Below are 20,720 nucleotides of genomic sequence, written 5' to 3'. Positions count from 1 at the left end.
CTGAATGTATCTGCTAAAAGTAGGAGATTATTAAAAAAAAAAAGAAATAAATTAATAAATAATCTTGAATGCTTTTGTGGGTTCAAAAGATTCACTAATAACATTTTATTACTTGAAGTTGTTATTATCTTGCCTAATGTGAGTGAATGCCAGGTGCAGAGACTGGAATTACGGAAACCTGTTACTGCTACAGAGATATAGGTAAATTGATTTAAACCTAATGGAATGGGTGGTGATCCTACTGCTTTCCGATTTACAGATGCTTTGAAGGAGTCACCATATGCTATGGAACCCATGATTGCCTCTTCAAATAATTTCCATTTCAGATTGTTTGAAGGGAATTATAAATTACAGCTACTACTTTCATATCATTTCTGGCGTGCTACTAGACAAGCATTTTTTATTTATTTGTTGTTTCTTTGCAGTGATACCCAAATTTTGATATTGATCAAATTATGTCTGACCAGCCTATCCAGAATGAGAACATGGGCGGTCACAAGGACCAAACCACGAATGCTGTTTTCGGGGAACAGACCATGGATACTTCGGTTTCCATCAGCCAGACGCCCAGCCTTAGTGTGAATCCCCAGCCTCACATATCGTCCAACTCTTCTGAAGTCTGGAAGAAAGGAGGACGACTGTTGTCTGCTTTACTGGCCATCAACGTGCTGCTAATTGGTTGCGCTTTAGTTAGCAGTGGGGCCGCAGAAGAAATACCCATCCGGGAAAATGAAGTGCTATCATTCCTGACTGTGATGATGCTGTTGGCAATAGTCTGGATCCTCTTCCAAATATCCTTCACCTTAAAGCGCAAAGATGCCATCCTCTATAAGGATTCCCATGCAGGACCCATCTGGCTAAGAGGTACGAGGACCCTAATCAGAGGGCAGGGAGGGGCTACATGTGAGGAATCCAAGACTCAGAAGTCTGTATGCAACCAAAGAAGGTTACCTACGCTAAGTTACCACACTGAGCATTCTGGTGGTTAGTCCTATGATGATAAACTGGGTTAGAAACTGGCTGAATGACAGGTGTCAGATGACAGTGGTAAGTGGAGTTCACGTTGAATGGAGAAAAGTGGCAAAAGTGCAGATTTGCATATCTGGGGTGCACAAACCTTGGGGAGTATTGTGAGATTTGGGAGTGATGTGAGACAATAGTGACCAGAGAGAGATTTCAAAATTGACAAAGAGCTTGACAAAGTAGTGGAGAGAGCCTATTAGGGAGATGTACAGCCATCAGAAAAAAAAAAGAAGGTGATAATTCCCCTGTACAAATCATTGGTGAGTCCTCATCTTGATTATTTTGGCCAGTTATAGACAGAATAGAGTCAATTCAGAGAAAGGTTACCAAAATAGTGCCATGTCTGCACCATAAGCCCTATAAGGTGAGACTTAAAGACCTAAATATGTACATCCCGAAGGACAAGAGAGACAAGAGGAGATATGATAGAAACATTAAGATAACGCATAGTTATCTTGAAGAAAAAAGGGAAGCATTTTTAATTGGAAAGGAATTTTTGGAACAAGGGGCTCTGGCATGAATCGGAATCGTGGCACACAACTCAGGAGTAACCTAAGGAAATGTTTCATCACAGAAATGGGTGGTGGTGGTAGATTCATGAAACAGCACCCCCTAGTGGAGATAGTGGATGTAAAAATAGTATCAGAACTCAGGAAAGCATGAGATAAGCAGAAGGTCGTTAGTTGTGGTAGCGCAAGGATAAAGGAGGCTACCATAGAGGCTGCATCTTCAGAAAGAGAGGGAGAATACTGGCCAATATAGTGAGGTTGAAAGGGAGTTGACTCAGGAGTAATCTTAGGAAATATTTCTTTACAGAGAGGGTGGTGGATTCATAGAATGGCCTCCCAGTGGAGGAGGCGGAGAGCATTGGCTAAATACAGGGGATCTCTAAGGAAGTGAAGGGAATTATAATACTAAATTAATTGGACAGATGGGCAGACTGGATGGGCTATACGGTCTTTTTCTGCCATCATGTTTCTATGTTAGGACTATCAAGCTAATGCAGAGTCCTTATCATAACCCCTTGAAGTGAAACTTATGGTGTTATACCTTGAAGGAAAGAAGGAAAAGGGATAATATGATTAACTAATACCTGAAAGGCATAAATATTGCACAAGAGGCAAGTATACTTCAGTAATGCGGAAGCTTTAGAAGAAGGGCCCCTGATACCAGGCTGGAAGAGGGTATGGGAAGAGCAGCAGAACAAAGGATTTCTTCACAGAAAAGTTGATGGCAGCATGGTCACTTCATGCATTGCACTTCAAGCAGGCATGGGACAATGGCAGGAACGTCTCAATGACAGGGAAGCAAGGGTGATCCAATAAGGTCTGTAGTATCGTAATAAGTAGGAAAAAAATGGGCAGACTAGATGAGCCTAGAAGTCTTTACCTGCCGGCAAAGCGTCCATTTCTAAGGCTTATTTTTTTTTCCTACGCATTCAGTGGTACTTTCCATTGGATTTCATGCATGTCTACAAGACATCGACCTTTATCTTCTGACAAATTCCATGACCTTTGGAAATGTCACGGCTCTCCACATATTGGAAAACATCTGGAGGACAATTTGTAAAAGTAGTTACATGGGTAGATTTCCCCTCTTTAATAATGTCCTCAGAGCAGCAGGTAGAAGTACACGGGGGGGGGCCCATCGGGGGCTTTCCTAAAGCCGGGGCTAGGGAAATACCTACAGTACCTAAATGTAACCTACTTTGAAGTGCTGAAAAGCAGAATATAAAAATCTAAATAAATAAATAAATATGAGGTATTCTCCCGAGGTGGGTGTGGGTAGGGGGTTGAACGAGAATGTGTGCACCTTGTAGGCTGTTTTCCAGGAGAACAACCTGGCTAGTTTTACTCAGAGAATTAGCTACAAGGAATATGGGCACTTAGGGTATTTTGTATCTTGCAACAGCATGGCCTAGTTGGCATGACCCCCTCGGTCACCTTTGCCATGACAAAGCTCTTGCAGCTCCTTTAGGTGGGAAACCTGCCTTTCCTGCGCCACAGTCTTCCTGCCCCTCCAGCCATATTTTTCCGCCTTCCCACTACCGTGCATCTGACTAGCTTTGTTTTCGAAACAGGTGGTCTTGTCTTATTTGGGATTTGTTCGTTAGCGCTGGATATATTTAAAATCGGATATTACATTGGCTACATCAGGTGTGAGTCTCCAATCAAGATCATTTATCCTGTGGTGCAGGCTGTGTTTGTGCTTATCCAGGTGAGCTCTGCTGAAGGCTTTAAACTCTTGCCAACTGTCTTGGACACACTAAGGAGCCTTTTTGCTAAAGGCTTTCTTCCATTTTGTGTCTGTGGTAAAAAAAAAAAAAAGCATAGTAAATTTGGCTTGGTTTGCCGGGGGGGGGGGGGGGGGGGGGGTTACCAGGAAAGCTCAGATACACTATTTAGCCTTTTGTCAGTCTGTCTTGGGAGAAAATAAAGACAATGACAAAGCACTTTTGCAAATACTTTTATTCAGCAGAAAATGTCTGGTTTTCTTTACTTATGCTGGGGAAATAAGGCAAATTCTGGCACATGCATTGACTTTTCAACATGTGTTGGTGAAAGCAGAAGACCAAAACTTCAAGTGAGATGATAAAATGGGCCAGCGGAATAGCTCACTGGCTAAGAGGGCGGTCCGAAGCTAACACCCAGATCACCTTTCCATGCCACGGCATGACAGGAGGCATAGAGGGTCATTCTTTTTAGTTATGCCTCTTGGCCACCTCTGATGCTGTTTCAGTCCGGTGTTTTTGAGGGGGGGGGGGGGGGAGAACCATCCACATTTTCTGCTATAGTGGGAGGTTCATTGGAGTACAGGTTTTCAACCTTTGGTCAAGTGATGACAGGGTGGAGTAAACAAGAGAAAAATCCCAAATAAATAGAATATGACAGCAGGTAAGGAATATAAGCCCCATCCAGTCTGCCCAAGTTACTTCCTGTTGCAATGCCAGAGATCCAGTGCTGGATTTAACCCTTTGGCTGCCCCTAAGCAATGGGATAGCCAGCCGCCCCCTTCCTCTGGCTGGGGGAGAGGACTCCCCCTCTGCAATCCCAAGTTACAATGGCCCAGAGGGATTCCCACCCCCACCATGTCCTTGCAGCCAGCTGGCTTACAATAAAGACCGGGCTGTGCAGGAACACCACTTTTGGTGCCTATTGGGAAGTCCACCCCCTGCATAGACCACAGTCAATCTCTGGCTTTCACATTTATCCTCCCTCTGACCTTCATCAAAGAAGATATGAGAGGATGAAGCAAGTCCTAACGAGCTGTGGAAGCAAATGAGAGAAAAATAGTCTTTGAAGAACCAAAACAAATATACTGGGTGGCCCATGGAAAAGTAGCCCGCCTCCAATACCAGTGCCACGCAGACAGGCTACTTTTCCATGGGCCACCCTGTATAAAATACAGCACTCCCTACATATAGCATTGTTACCCATTCAGACCAATATACTTGGAACCGCTTATTTCTAAAGTCAGTTTTAGAGAATAGTGCCTCTCCAGTTCTAAAGAGAAGATCTTACTGTTGGTTTTTTTTCACTTTTGTTTTATTTGCGCAGACCTACTTTCTTTGGGTGTCCTGTAAACACTGTGTTCAGATCCACACTCAGATAACCAGGTAAGCTCCCATTGTGCTTAGATTCCATTAAGCTGATGAATAGACTCAGCCCAGACCAAGCACCATTAAGGAAGGGCGTGCATGCAAAAACATTTTCTTTTCTTTTCGTTTTATGCTGTTTATGTCGCTTCGTTTCGTTCGTTTCATTGTTAGTGTATGTTTGTTTTTTTTTGGGGGGGGTTTGTACAAGATGTGTGCTTTGGTGGATTTTGCAAAATGCATGTGCTAACAGACTTTAGGGCATGCTAAAACAAACATCCAAAATGATATTTTGTTAGATTTTGTGTGCGTGTGTGTGTGTTGTTTCAGATGAGAAGTGCCGCACATCGATATAACAATATCGTTGATTTTTTTTTTTATACCGTATTAAAACGACAGCACATCCAGTCAAACTGGCACAAAGGGAATTTAACTTAATCCAGTGAAACAGCACTGCCCTCAGCTTGCTTTCTTGACCCTCGATGAGACAAACAGAGTTGGCCTTCCACATTCTTGCATTACATGGTGCAAATCCTCATGGAGTCATCTGGGTGCTGCCTTGACTTCTGATTAGCAGGTCAAGAAGACGAAAAACAAAAGCCCCTAAAGAACCAGTAGCAAACTGGACCTAAAGACAGTGCTATCAAGTCTAACCTGACTGTGTGTTGGGTGTTTGTCCTGTTCTTCTATCCCTAGGTACGGTCTGATGCTCATCTTGAGTACTAATATGGCTATATGGATGTCAGCGGTAACAGATGAATCAGTCCATCAGTCAAAGGAAGTACAAGAAAAATACCTGGAGGAGTACATCAAAGAGCAGTACTTGATGATGACAAGTAACTTCAGCGAAATGGGAAATATGACCCACAGACAGGCTGTCAGAGGTATCATTCACTTTCACACAGCTCCGCTTTCCGAGGAGCATGGAGACAGTTTACAAGTTTGGGGCATTAGATTGGCAACTCCAGGTCATATGTGCAGTTTGCCTGCTTACTTTGAGGGCTGGAGGGGCAAGAGGTATAGAGATCAGATTGGGACGGGGGGAGGGGGGTGATTCAACATCAGCACTCATATCATTTGGGGGGAGGGGGCACTACTCACACTACCCCCCTCCCCCCAATATTCTGTCTGTGCCCCAGGAAGAAACTTAGAAAAGAGACAGTAAAAGAATAAAAAGAAACAGAGAGAAAGTAAGAGAACTGACAAAAGGAACAAGACACAGCAAGAACGATGCAGAGGGGCATGGAAATATGGTGGGTTATCCTTCTCGCCTTCCACCAAGTGTTTCACTTCCTTCCCTTTATTACTCAGAGAGTTATTTTGGCCTAAGCTGGGATGCGCCCTATGTCATGCTGAAATGAAGCAGCAAGAAAACATTGGCTTGCTCCCGCATGCCGGACTTGTGTTTCTCTTGCTGCGCAGAGATCTGGGAGATCCAATGGCGTGCACAGCACTCGCGAGCAAGTCCCCGTGTTGGTGCAGGAATCAGCAGAATCTTTTTCTGAGGGCACAGGGCACTGTACCACTTTTGCCACTCAGCGAGATCCCCACCATCCAAGCATTCTACCAGTGTGCTCTTCTTGTAGCAGGGACTCTGCCGGTAAAACAGTGTCTAAGGTGCAGAAACGGCCTTTTTACAAAAATTGCCTACCTGGAGGATGGGACGAACTTACCCGCATATTTCATGCCCATGTGTGAGTTTTTACCCAGGCAAGGCGGAGCTGGAAAAGGGTTTGGACTTCTGCGCCTAAGTCTGGATTTTAAAAAGCAAGCAAGCAAATTTTCACAAAATGTTTGTGGGGATGATTTTGCAGGTGTAATCTACTGGGAGAATTTTCAAAGTGGACTTGTAATTTATGAAAATATTTGGAAGATAGCTTATGCACAGTGTTTACAAAATTACCCCCTTAAAGCTTATTGCCATTTTATTCTCTGGTGCTTTATACATTTTGGGATGCAAAAAAAACAAACATACACATTTGGGCATCCCAAAGAATCATTTCTGCTAGCTTGAGCTGCACATTAAGGGGCAGAGTTACTAAAGCCCATGATCCCGTAGCATGCACATAAAATATCGGGCTAGTTTGGAGAGGTCGATATTCAGTGTCACAAAGCCGATAAGTTCAGATTTATCTGGCTAAGTGACTGTGTTTGAATATTCGGCCATGTTCAATGGCCGCTTCTTAGCTGGATAACTAATTATCCAGCTAAACAGTTATCCATCTGAGTGGTGGGGGTGATGAGGCATTCTGGGGACGTGGCTACTTATCCAGCTAACTTAGCTGCGTAAGTGCTGACATTCAGACTTCTCCGGCTAAAAGTTAGCCAGATAAATTGGACCTGCTATTGAGCAGATCTCAAGATAGTCAGATAAACTTATCCAGCTAACTCAAACTTATCCAGGTGTTTACCTTTCTTAGCTGAAAATTCTTTGAATAATGGACCTCCAACAATTTAACTTGGCTGAAATCCCACCCTTAATCAGCTATGCCCATCCATGCTGCTTGCACATGTAAAATATACAAATAGTGTGATAATCAGCCCAATAACTATTATTACCTTCCATACAAAGAAACACCAAATTTATCAAGGGCATCAGCCCCTATTAAATGTAGTGCCAATTTAGAGAAGGTAGCACCCCGCACAGCCCACACTGAAGAAGGCCAGTGCCTCCAGGCTCTATCTCCCCCCTCCATCCAAAACCTCCAACTCACCGGTGCTGGCTCCCAAAATCATCACCGGCAGAAGAGAAGGCATTGACCGTCTGCCAGCACAGCAGCTTACCTCCAAATTCCACCGCCTAGCGACACTTCACAATATATTAAGCCGTGCGTTGGGGAGAGGGCTGCCCTGAAGGGCTTGATTGTTGGGGGTGGGGGCAGGGGTGGAATTAGGAGCCTGAGAAGGGGCATCTGCTTATTGGGAATGTGCTTCCTTGTGCTTTTTTGTATCTTGCACTTTGGGACTATAGCACAGGGGATGTAAAAATGCAGTGTGCGTACACAGTAAAATGCCCATTCTCCCTTTAGCATGGGTGTCTTACAGTGTGCATGCTGTAGATCTCATTAATTTAGAGTTGATGCTAAAAAAAAAATGTTATCATTTACACTAAAATAATATTCAGCTTGACATGTATTGGTCTGGTCCTAATATATCACCACATCAGCAGTATGTGCCCTCCGGCAGAATTTCAATCTAAACAGTCTTTTGAGTCAGCTAGGTTAAAATGTCTTTTAAAAAAAATTTACCTCCAAACGGTGAGGAGCAGACAGGAATAAGAAGAAATGGATGGAGGGAGAAAAAAGTGGAAAGAACTAACAAATGAACTCTTGAATTCATGGAAAGGTTTGTGCCCCATATCAGAGCAGGTGCTTTCATAATCTTTTAGCTCAAGATATCAGTGCAATGATTATCACAGCATCCTTTAGAGTAGCAACCAGCAGGTTCAGTTCTGAAGTGGATCTACTTAAAAGAAGTGAGCTCTGCAGGTTCCCTCCCTGGGCAGGGAACATGCATTCACAGCACTGAAGTCTAGTCAGATAATTTGCTTTTTGGCCTCCTGCCCCAGAACTGGCATGGGAGAATGGTATTAGCAAAGCTATAACTTGTGCTTCATCAGTCTGTTCCTGAATTTGCTTGGTCCAACATTAAAAAACAGTAATGAGAATCTCATTCAGGAGATTTGATGGCATATATCTAAAAAAAAAAAAAAAAGGCACAGTCCCTCATTAAACATTTTGTACTCTAGGGATGACCTTCGATGGGTCTTCCAAGTTAATTCTATGCATGACCCTGATTACATCTTCCAAGCCCATTTGGTCCCTACTCCCTCTATTAAAATCTTCCTTTGGATCATTGCATTTAGGTAAACTGGCCCCAGAAATGCGGAAAAGGTGTATATCTATCCTACTCTGAGATAACTTTAGATGCTTCTAGTAAGAACATGGTTTAATGGGACACAGCCAGCATGGATTTACTCAAGGGAAGTCTTGCCTCACAAATCTCCTACCTTTTTTTTTTAAAGGGGGTGAATAAACATGTGGGCAAAGGTGAACAGGTAGATGTGGTGTATTTTGGATTTTCAGAAGGCATTAGACAAAGTCCCTCATGAGAGGCTTCTAAGAAAACTAAAAAGTCATGGGATTGGAGGTGATGTCCTTTTGTGGAATGCAAAGTGATAAAAGGCAAGAAATAGAGAGTAGGATTAAATGGTCAGTTTTCACATGTTAGGAATTATTAGGAAGGGAATGGCGAATAAAACGGTGGATGTCATAATGCCTCTGTATCGCTCCATGGTGAGGCCGCACCTTGAATACTGTGTACAATTCTGGTCTCCGCATCTCAAAAGAGATATAGTTGACTGGAGAAAGTGTGGCCAAAATGATAAAGGGGATGGATTGGCCCCTTTATGAGGAAAGGCTAAATAGGTTAGGGCTATTCAGCTTGGAGAAGAGAAAGCTGAGGGGGGATATGATAGAGATCTACAAAATCATGAAAGGACTTGAGCAGGTAAATGTAAATTGGTTATTTACTCTCTTAGACAATAAAAGGACTAGGGGGCACTCCATGAAGTTAGCAAGTAGCTCATTTAAAACATATCAGAGAAAATTAGTTTTCACTCAGTGCATAATTAAGTGCATAATTTCACTCAGTGCATAATTAAGTATATAATTCATTGCCAGAGGATGTGGTTATGGCAGTTAGTGTAACTGGGTTTAAAAAAAGGTTTGGAGAAGTTCCTAGAGGAGAAGTCTATAAACTGCTATTAATCAATAAGAATAGTAACTTGGGATTTATTTAATGTTTGGCTACTTGTCAGGTACTTGCGACCTGGATTGGTCACTTTTGGCCCCAGGATGCTGGACTTGATGGACCCTTGGTCTGACCCAGTATGGCATATCTTATGCTCTTATGAACCCCAACTCAATTTTGAAATCCCAATTGCAGGTAGTTCTGTAATCCCCTTTTCATTTGATAGTCTGAATGAAGGGACTACATGTTTCCCAGGGCTACTTATTAACACCCCAGGCCTCTGATTCTTTCTGCCATTTCACATCAATTGTTAGCCAGTGGGATGCCGGGGGTTCCTCCGTTGGGGAAGAGGTATGGACCTCTGGGACCCTCAGTGCAGTGGTGACATTTTAAAATACAGTCAATCACTCTCAAGAACCCTCTCAATCACAGTGCAGTGGGTACTCACCTTAGAAGGTCTCTTTGAGCTGGAGATACACAGAGAAACACAGCCTACAGTCTGTAATGGTGTTCAACGAAAACAGATTTAATTCAGTTTAGAAAAACAGGATCCTTGCCAGAATGGAAAAAAAAACCCATGAACATAAAAAGAAGAATAACAACTCCAAGGGCTGCACTTTCTTTATCCATGGTGCACTTCCTCCTAACCCTCCTTCTTTGATCTGAATCAATGTCCAATATACCCTCCTCTTGAAGGGTGGGGAAAATTCTCCTTTTCCACAGTCATAGACAGAGGGGAGAAAATTGAACAAAACCCTCCTTCATTCTGCAATGGATCTCAAAACTTCTTCCAAGCCAGTTGTCTCTGGCCCCACTGTTAGCTGGCAGCAGGGGCAAGATGCCTGGAAAATCCAGTCCCTTCAGATGGAGTGCAATGGCCCTCTCGATTGGGTACTGGTCAAAAAAGATCCCCAAACTTCCTTACTGAAGAAAGCTCTCAGATTGCTGAGCAATGAGACCTGCCAGGAACCACCTCCAAAAACACCATCCTCAGCTCCAAACACTCATTCAGTCAAGATGCTCTCTCCTAAGTATGCTCAACTGCATATATAAAGCAGCTAGAGCCATCCCAAAAGGTGGATGGTCAAAAGATGGGGGAAGATCTATAGGATAAAAGCCTCCTTGCAGCTGTAAAAAAGGGAATGTTAAGTAAGGGAGCGAAGGCAACCCCTTACAGTTCTAAGAAAGAAATGCTTCAAATTTTTCTAGGAAAATCCTTCAAAGACAGCCTAGGCCAGTGGTTCTCAACCTTTTTTTCGGCCAGGACACACCTGACAGATGGTTCTCACATGCATGACACACCAAACATGTGACCTTCACGAGGCTATATGTAAACAGACACTCGGCATCCACAGGAACCCCCTCGACCCCCAACAATGGGTACAGAGCAGAACTAGGGCATTACCCATACAACTCACCATACAAACAAGATATTCTGGTTCTGGTGACATCTCAGTAAAAGCAAAACAAACTCCCTTTACTGGCAAGCACAATACCCCTCCTTATGAAGAGACAGTAATTTACCACTAATGCATGTCCTATTGAGAAAACACAAATAAGATTGATACAAATGCCTACATGCTAGTAAAATACCCCAGTTTGGTCATACATATAGTACTGACCTTCACCAAGTACAGAAAGATCACAAATTATAAATGTGGAGACAGAAACTGGAATTGAAAACCAAAAAAGCCACTCTGCATGCAGTGCAAACCTGGAGAAATGGAAAGAGAAATATAGCACCTAACAGACTCTCAGGATTTGCAATAATGACAGAAACTAACCCGCACAAAGTTACACCTGTATTATGGAACACTCTCAAACAGTAACACCCTATCTATGAAAAGGCAACACTACAAATATTAAACCAGGCCCTTAACACTAATACACCTCCTATTGGGAAAACAGAATAAGCCAAGCTGCTATAGATCCCCACACAGAAATAATTGTAAAGCTATAAAGCTTTCAAAAGAGCTGATGAACAGAATAACATCCACAATTAAAAACTCATAAAAATTATTAAAATGTCCAAATATCAATAAAATATTTCAAAACAGCAGACATCGTATAATACCCAATAATTAAAATGGCAGTCAATCAAGAAAACTAAACTTAAAAAGCCACCTTTACTTACCCTCTCCAGCAACTCTTCTACTGCTTTCCCTTGCAGGCCAATAGCACTCACCAGAAGCAGCAACGGCTGCTGAAGCTCTGTCCTCACAGTCCTCTTCCTTAGAGCCCACAACCAGTCACTCACACACACACCAATTAGACCCCACGACCAGTCTCGGTCTCTCTCTCAATCACAAACACACACCAGTCATCTTCCTGACCAGTCTCTCTCAATCACACACGTAAGCTCTCACCCAGCACCCATTCACCCCCGCACACCCAAGGTCTCACCCAGGCACCCACTCACACGCACACACCCAAGCTCCCACTCACACCCACACACCCAAGCTCTCACCCAGGCACCCATTCACACCCATACACACACAAGCTCTCACCCAGGCACCCTTTCACACCCAAGCACCCTTTCACACCCACACACCCAAGCTCTCACCCAGGCACCCATTCACACCCACACACCTAAGCTCTCACCCAGGCACCCATTCACACCCACACACACAAGTTCTCACCCAGGCACCCAGTCACACCAACACACACACAAGTTCTCAGCCAGGTACCCATTCACATCCACACACCAAAGCTCTCACCCAGGCACCTATTCACACCCATGTACCCAAGCTCTCACCCAGGCACCCATTCACACCCATATACCCACACCCAAGCTCTCACCCAGGCACCCATTCATACTGACACACCCACATCCACACTCAGACTCCCATTCTCACATGCAGTCACTGGGCCTCAGTGCCAAACCTCTTCTTCCTTCCCTGCATGGATGGGCTCCAGTTCCGCTGTGGCTTTACTCCGGCGGGCCCTCTTTTTCGCTGCCATGGGGATGGGCTCCCGTGGTGCCCTTGCTTGATCGAGGTCGGGTTTCCTTTTTGCCGCCACAGGGATGAGCTCCCGTGGTGCCCTTGCTTGGTTGAGGTCGGGTTTCCTCTTCGCCGCCATGGGGATGAGCTTCTGTGGTGGCCTTGCTTCATCGGGTTTGGACTTCTTCACTGCCACGGGGATGAGCTCCAGTGGTGCCCTTGCTTGGTTGAGGTTGGGTTTCCTCTTCATCGCTATGGGGATGAGATGCCATGGCGGCTTGCCTCGTTGGTGTCAGGCTTCTTTACCACCACGGGGATAAGCTCCTGTGGCGGCCTTGCTTGGTCGATTTGGGATCGGGCTTCGTTCTGCCATTCTGCCATTCCTCCCAGCCCCCCACAAACCACCCCACCCCCGAGCAATGTGATGCCCCTTCTTCCTGCCACTTCCACTGGCAGATAGAAGGGATGAGGCTTCCAATTGGCCTGCGTGGGGGCAGGAAGAAGGGAGGAGGCTTCCCATTGGGCAGTGAGGGCATGAAGAAAGGAGGTTTTCCATTGGCCCACGGGGGCTGGAAAAAGGGAGAAATAAAGTTCAACCGGGGCAGTGGGACACCGAGAGCTGCGACACACCTGCCAGTGTATGGCGACAAACTGGTGTGTTGCGACACACCAGTTGAGAATCGCTGGCCTAGGCTAAACAGTAGCTACTACTATATCAACAATATAATTTACATATTTCCTTCCTTGGAGAAAAAAAATCATAGGACTCCCAACATCAGCCGTAACATTTCCATGGCAGAACTTCCATAAAACTATTACCACTATTATATATCATTTCCAAACTGCTACAAGACATATGCAGCACTGTCTCTCTTCTAAACCTTCCATCCCCTTTGTATCAAAGGAGTCTATTATAGGAGAGAATGGATCCTATCTTATTCAATCATAAGGGTTCTACAAACTTTCCCCCTCATTTATCAAAATGCACTAAGGTGTTTTCACATGTGAACATGTCTTTAATGCATATGATAGCACCATATCATATGATGTGATGCAAATTTGAAAAACAGGAGGATTTAGGGGCAGGCTGGGTTAGCCAGTTTGTGAAGTGCTATTGCATAGACTTAACTATACCTTTGCCATTAGTGTTAAACTGTGTGAGAGAGAGAGAGAGAGAGAGAGAGAGAGAGAGAGAGAGAGAGAGAGAGAGAGAGACTAGCCATAATGTCTTCTCCCTAGATAGGTATTTGTATCCCTATGGTAGGCCCACCTAGTAACTCGAGGTGAGGTTTAGGTATTAGTGTAGGGGGTTAGGGGCCACTTTGATATTCAACGCGAGACGTACGAACAGAACAGTGGTCTCTTGTGAAATTTTGATGTCCTTCGGAGTGAGGAAACTCACCCAAAGATGAGATTTGGCCAATGTTCTCTCAACCTAGTTTGATATCTCCATCGGCTCCCCAGCTATTATCCTAGGAGACTTTAATCTCCATGTCAACACAACACCCCTTACACCTAGCTGCTCCTCCTTCCTGGAAGCCATGAAATCACTAGGATTCAAGCAAATTATAAACATGCCCACACATAAAGCTGGTCACTCACTTGACCTCATTTTTACCAACCGTCACATCGTAACTGATTCCTTATCATGCACACCTATCCCATGGTCTGACCACTATATCATAAGAACATCTAACACTCTACAAAGACCTCCACCCCCCCCAATTAGCTCTACTACTTTGCAATACCGAAAAACATGCAATAGAGATGAGCTTACCACCGCTCTATCCAACACTCAGCTTAATCTTGATCTATCAAATGCTGACACTGCTTTAACATCATGGAATGAATACACTCTCTCAGTTGCTAATACCATTTGCCCCCTCATTACAAAAAAAACTCTCCTCTCAGAGAAATTCAAATAAACCCTGGTACACTCCCACACTAAAAGACTTAAAACAAGCCCTTAGAAAAGCTGAAAAAAATTGGCGTAAAGAACCCACACCAACTCTACTCGCACGATACAAAACTTTGCTGCAAAACTATAGTGAAATGATCAATAATGCTAAAAAGAACTACTACGCGGGTAAAATACACCAATATCAATTCAATCCAAAAGTGCTGTTCGAATATGTCACCTCACTTACTAACCTCACTCCGAACATCATTCCAGAAGAAGAAGCCAAAATAAAATGTGAACAGCTCGCCTCATATTTTCAGGACAAAATTAACAAAATTATGTCACGCTTCCCACACAATTCCCACACGCCCCAATCTAATAACCTCTGTCACACAAAAGAATTTGCACCTCAGCTAACAATCTTTGAAAACACAGCAACAACTGAAATTGAATCCCTACTCAAAAAAGCCAGACCCTCCTCTCACCCATCTGATACCATCCCCACAAAACTCCTCCTCACTGTCCCTGATTTAATATCCAGCCCTATCTCTAACATTATCAATGCATCCATCGAACTTGGGCAAGTGCCCAACTCTCTCAAATTTGCTATCCTTAAACCCACTTTAAAAAAACCTAAGCTCGACCCATTAGACCTTGCTAATTACCGCCCTATTTCTAACCTCCCATTTATTGCTAAAATCCTAGAAAAAACTATCAACCATCAACTTAGTGACTATTTAGAAGAACACCATATCCTCTCTTCCTCACAATACGGATTTCGCAAATTACATAGCACTGAAACTCTTCTCTTATCCCTGTCTGATTACCTTCTCAAAAGCCTAGATAGAAATCAACCTCATCTGCTTGTAATTCTGGATATCTCAGCGGCTTTTGATACCGTTAACCATCAAATTCTTCTCCAACGCCTACATGAGATTGGAATAACTGGTACTGCTCATAACTGGTTTACTTCCTACTTGTCCAACCGTAACTATAAAGTCAAAATTGGCAATCACTTATCTAAAGAAATCCCTTTAAAGCAAGGAGTCCCGCAAGGCTCTTCACTTTCATCTACCCTTTTTAATATCTATCTTCTACCGCTCTGCCATCTCCTCGCCAACCTTAAGCTTCCACACTTTTTGTACGCTGATGATGTACAAATTCTTATTCCAGTAACGGAATCCATATCTAAAGCCCTGGAAATCTGGGACACTACTCTTGCTTCTATCAATAATCTTTTAACCTCCTTACAACTTGCCCTCAACTCCACAAAAACTGAACTCATGATCATATCTCCTCCCACCCCATTACATGCTTCTCCTACCTCACTTATAACATCAACGCACATACATTTCTCCCACCAAGTCCGAGACCTAGGAGTCATTATTGATGACCAAATAACCCTCAAAAAATTTATCAGTGCAATCCTTAAAGAGTGTTTTTTCAAATTACATACACTCAAAAAACTGAAACCTTTGCTTCATGCATCTGATTTCCGGACAGTTCTACAAGCCATGCTGTTTTCCAAAACAGATTATTGCAATTCACTCCTCCTAGGCCTACCTAAAAATGCCATCCGCCCCTTACAAATCCTGCAAAATACTGCAGCCCGTATCCTTACTAACACAAACTCAAAGGAACATATTACGCCAGTTTTGAAGGAATTACACTGGCTCCCCATTCAATCCCGCATACACTACAAGACTCTAACACTTATCCATAAAGCCCTCCACAATCCTGAAATGAAATGGTTTAATAAATCACTACAATTTCAATCTTCTATTAAACCTACCAGAAATCAATACCTCGCCACTTTACAAACCCCTTCACCTAAACTATATCACCATGCTTCCACCAAAGCACGTGCGTTTTCTTTTGCTGGCCCTTTGTTATGGAATACCATGCCCACTGAACTGCGCCTTGAGCCATCTCCCAAAACATTCAAGCAAAAACTCAAGACATGGTTATTCACACATGCCTATACTTGAAATATATATGTTGTTCCTCTCCCATATATGCACTGCCTTATCTACCCTTCTCCACCTGTCTAGTCACCATCTCTAATTTCTCGTATTTCTGCTCCTTCTGTAAATACCCCTCCTTACAATTGCTATTAACTACAATTGAAATGCTTTCTCCCCCCTCTTAATACATCTAATGTAGAACTCCATCTCCTCTTAACCCTTTCCCTTACCTCATACCCAATTTACTAGAATCCCTTTACTCCCCAGTTCTGTTTAATTTACCTCAACTAAGTTACACCTAAAGTATAGTTCTATGTTTTAATAGATTCTACTTGTATTATGTTCAAATATTTATATACATACTTTTGTTTAATATATAACCTGTTAAATGTATAATCTGTTAAATGTATAACGCTCCGGCGTAAGTTCCTGTTCATTGTACACCGACGTGATATCTTTGATGAGCGGCGGTATATAAAAAAATTATAAATAAATAAATAAAATAAATGTTACCCAGGAAGAGAGTCCATCAAGCTAGGTTGAGAGAACATTGGCCAAATCTCATCTTTGGGTGAGTTTCCTCACTCCGAAGGCCATCAAATCTTCACAAGAGACCACTGTTCTGTTCGTACGTCTCACGTCTCTACCATAGAGATACAAATACCTATCTAGGGAGAAGACATTATGGCTACTCTCTCTCTCTGACAAACAACAGGTCTGGCACTAAACTATATATTAGCATAAACCACACCCCTTTTGTTATCGCATTTTGATAAATCCAGGCCTTTGTCTCTTAGTCAAAGACCTAAAGCTTCACTGATGAATAAACCTCATTACCACTGGAAAGGACATCCCTCCATGGGCCAGGTCTATTACAAAGTCATGTGTTATAAAACATGCAGTCTGCCAAGTTTCACAGCCCTATCAGAAAAAAAAAAAGATTCCAGCATTGAAAGACATTACTGAAGGGATAAAGGAACAGGATTTTATTAGGAAGAATTTTAATCAAAGAAAAAGGGAGATCATGTTCTTTTAAATAAAGCCTAATCTTAGAGTAGCCAGATGGTAACTTAATGCACCAACTTTGGAATAATAAGGGTCTTTAGGAAGTGGCATTGAGATTCCAAGATTCAGTAATCTTGTGTCAAAGACAGTGTGATAAGAAAGAGCATTGCATTTCAAGTAATGTACATCTGTTTGTCCTTTCCAGCTGGAGACGCATCAGCTAGTGCTTGCAGCTGCATCACCAATGCCTGTCACATCTTCGAGAAGGGATTTTATTACTTGTACCCTTTCAACATCGAATACAGCCTTTTCGCTTCCGCAATAACTTATGTCATGTGGAAGAATGTGGGACGCCTCATAGATGACGATATCCACCACCCTCGCCGGCTGAAATTCAGCTTTTGTAAGCAGACCTTCTTCATAGGTCTATTTGCAGGAATAAGTATGGTCGTGGTTGGCCTGGTGGCTTTCATAAGCTATAAAATAAAGGTGAGATTCGAGGACAGCGTGCAACAAGCCCTCATCATGTTTTACATTTTCAACATAGTCTGCCTGAGTCTCATGTCCCTTGGGGCTCTTGCGGGATCCATCATTTACAGGTTTGATAAGAGAGAAATAGATAAAGAGAAGAATCCCAGCAGGACGTTAGATGTGGCTCTACTGCTGGGAGCTGCCTTGGGGCAATACTGCATTTCTTACTACTCCATTTTGGCTATGGTGATCATCACTCCCAAAGAGCTCCTGAATGTCCTGAATCTCATTTATTCACTAATGATGATTATCCAGCACACTGTGCAGAACACTTTTATCATTGAAGGCCTTCATCGGCGATCTTTCAAAGATGTTCCACTTGAACATGGGGATGATCCCCTTGGACTCATTTACATCAACAAAAACATCTCCAGCCACTTCCCCAATGACATCAACCCATCATTACCACCCACCGTGAATCCAAGTGAAGAGCCAACAATGATCCAGACTGGTATATCAACAGATGCAGCAACCCTCACCATGCATTACAAGAAGGCCACCTGGAAGAGTCGGATTCTGAAGGAGCTTTCCTTATTTCTGCTTCTGTGCAATGTCATTGTAAGTAAAATCAGGTGGCTTTTTGTGTGCGTGCTGCAGAGATATTCCTAGTATAGAATATGTATGGCATGGTCCTAGTCCCACCAGGTAGTTCTTGAAGGCATTACTGGTGTATTGAATCCATGGGGAGGGGGGGGCCCTTCATTTTCAGTTTGTTTTTTAATTTTCCCTGGGATTTTCAATGCTATAGTGAAAAAAAAAATCAATGGAAAATTACCTTTCCATTGATTTTTCTCCTGTATGGTATAAAAAAAAAAAAGTCATTTTTTTCCACTAATTTTCTTTTGTTATAGCATTGAAACTCCCAGAAAAAAAATAAAATCAAAACTGAAAACAAAGGCGCCCATGAATCCAATATTCTTGGATCTCAAATTTTGTGGGATAGACTCCTGTGGATATCATTGTATTGTCTCGTATACTTTCTCTCTCTTTACCTCAAGCCTTGCCAGTTTAGAATTTTGATGGCAAGCAGGAGACTACAGACAAGACTTCAGGTCCTCTGACAGACCCCCTCTATTATTAATATCTATGAAGGGCCCCTAGTTTCCCGAGGGGTTTCTTGTATTCTCTGCCTATAGGTAAACTCTTGAAAACTGGAGAAGAGCACAAAGATGGGAATTTTATGTAAGGGGTAGTGCAAGCGGTTTTGGGGAGCTGGTAGGTTGTAATGGTTTGAAGTGCTGATTTTTCTCTCAGTGTGAAACAATAAAGATGGATGACATAAACCTGGAGAAAAACTTTACAGTACTGTTTGGGATACAAAAACCAAAGGCTTAGCCTCAGAAACGAGACGAGAAAGGTGAGGGGGCTCCTTATAGCACCTGGTCACACAGATCATGTAAAGGAGAGCATTAAGACCAGTCTTCGGATAACTTTTTTTTTCTGTTACTATGGTCACATAGTTTTCACTATCTATTCATCCTTGTTTGATTCCTCTGGCTTCTCAAGATTTATTGTTTTTTTTAAATTTTGTAATGCATAAAGCACTCCATGACCGCCTATTTGAAACCACAATGATTATTCTCTTCACAGTGCTGGATTATGCCTGCATTTGGTGCCCGGCCCCAGTTCACGGCTGGCATGGAGCTGAAATTCTATGGACTTTCTAAGTGGGTTATCCTTACGAACATCTGCCTGCCTTTTGGGATTTTCTACCGCATGCACGCAGCCGCCAGCCTGTTTGAAGTCTACCTCATGTCCTAGTGAAGAAGCAGCAGAGAAGGCGAAGGCCTGCAGTCATGTGAAATCATCATCTAGACCATGCGACCATGTCGAAAGAGCTGGCTAGGCCCACTTGTGCTACCTCAAGTGATGGCAAAGACAACAAAAAACCCGTAAAATCCAGCTGCAGCTAATGTAAAGGTGCAGGTGGCATTATTTCGACAGGCGCTCTGAGAAGGTGGTTTCAAAAATGATCCAGTCAGCTAAGTCAGGATTCATCTGGCTAGTTCAGGGATGGTGAAAATTTGCCCCTGCTCAAATTCTGGGTGGTCCTGTGGGCGTGGTTGCGTCGAGAGAGGAACTTGGCTGGCTAGCACCGAATTTCCGCAGTTATCCTTGTGTGCAGGGAGAGCAAGCGTGATCTAGCCGGCTATGTGGCGACTGAAGATCCACTTAAATCTAGCTGGCCATAACATACTGTAGGTGGCTAGATTGCCCCCCACCCCGTGTGGCTTTCTGAAAATTGTCCCCTTGAGTTCTGAGGTTACAATCATGTTTTAACTCTGTGAAGGTGGTCACATCCAAGATAAAATATCAGATACCATCTAAGAAGCAGAAACAGAATAATACAAGTATCTAATATAGCCAAGCAATATTATGATTTCCTTTAGTTGATGACGCTGATGCCTACATAAAATATTTATTTCCAATCAGATTACAAAAATGTTATTTATGATTTCACAGTTTAGAGGGGGGGTACAATTTTGCTTTATCCAGTGATGTCAAAGTAACTGAATTGCCTAGAAACATGCAGTGCTGCAACAATATCATCTTTGCACGTTAAGTCATGAAATCGTGTTATCTCCTGCTGCAACATTGCATTCATGATTTCTTCTTTCTTTAGTAACTATTGTATAAACAAACTGCCATTCAAATATAACTGTCTCAACTGACCGATTAATTTGCTCAGTGTCAGATGTTTTTCCATAGTAGACGAAATAGAAGAAATCCCTTAGTACATCTGGCCCTTTGTATTCCAATAAAGACTATAAATGTGATTATATTATTTAGCACATCATTTTATTTAAAACAAGATTTAGATGCTTTGGTTTATATGAAATATATACTATTTTCTAGTGAATGTAGAATTCTTGAATGATGCTAGACAGATATTTTTGAAAAATGGGACTTTATGGGTAGCACCATGATTATCTAGAGGAGGAGACCTGATCCAGTTGTCAAGATCATGAAAAAAGTACATTCTGATTTAAACATTAGTCGCGTGATTC

General features: G+C 42.8%; 1 protein-coding gene across 1 annotated transcript in view; it reads left to right on the top strand.

Annotated features, from left to right (window-relative positions):
* Positions 1–20,489, top strand: part of LOC115090916 (proton channel OTOP2-like) — a 32,635-nt gene extending 12,146 nt beyond the window's left edge. Inside the window, exons 2-7 of the mRNA XM_029600591.1 lie at positions 426–864; positions 3,104–3,240; positions 4,581–4,639; positions 5,315–5,502; positions 17,387–18,270; positions 19,303–20,489. Of these exons, the coding sequence (XP_029456451.1) occupies positions 456–864; positions 3,104–3,240; positions 4,581–4,639; positions 5,315–5,502; positions 17,387–18,270; positions 19,303–19,473 (1,848 nt within the window). The 5' untranslated portion in view covers positions 426–455 and the 3' untranslated portion in view covers positions 19,474–20,489. The remainder of the gene's footprint in view (positions 1–425; positions 865–3,103; positions 3,241–4,580; positions 4,640–5,314; positions 5,503–17,386; positions 18,271–19,302) is intronic.
* Positions 20,490–20,720: the final 231 nt, after the last annotated feature.

Source organism: Rhinatrema bivittatum, chromosome 4 (assembly GCF_901001135.1).
Source record: "Rhinatrema bivittatum chromosome 4, aRhiBiv1.1, whole genome shotgun sequence".
Classification (NCBI taxonomy): Eukaryota; Metazoa; Chordata; class Amphibia; order Gymnophiona; family Rhinatrematidae; genus Rhinatrema; species Rhinatrema bivittatum.
This window is presented reverse-complemented; position numbering and strand designations above follow the sequence as displayed.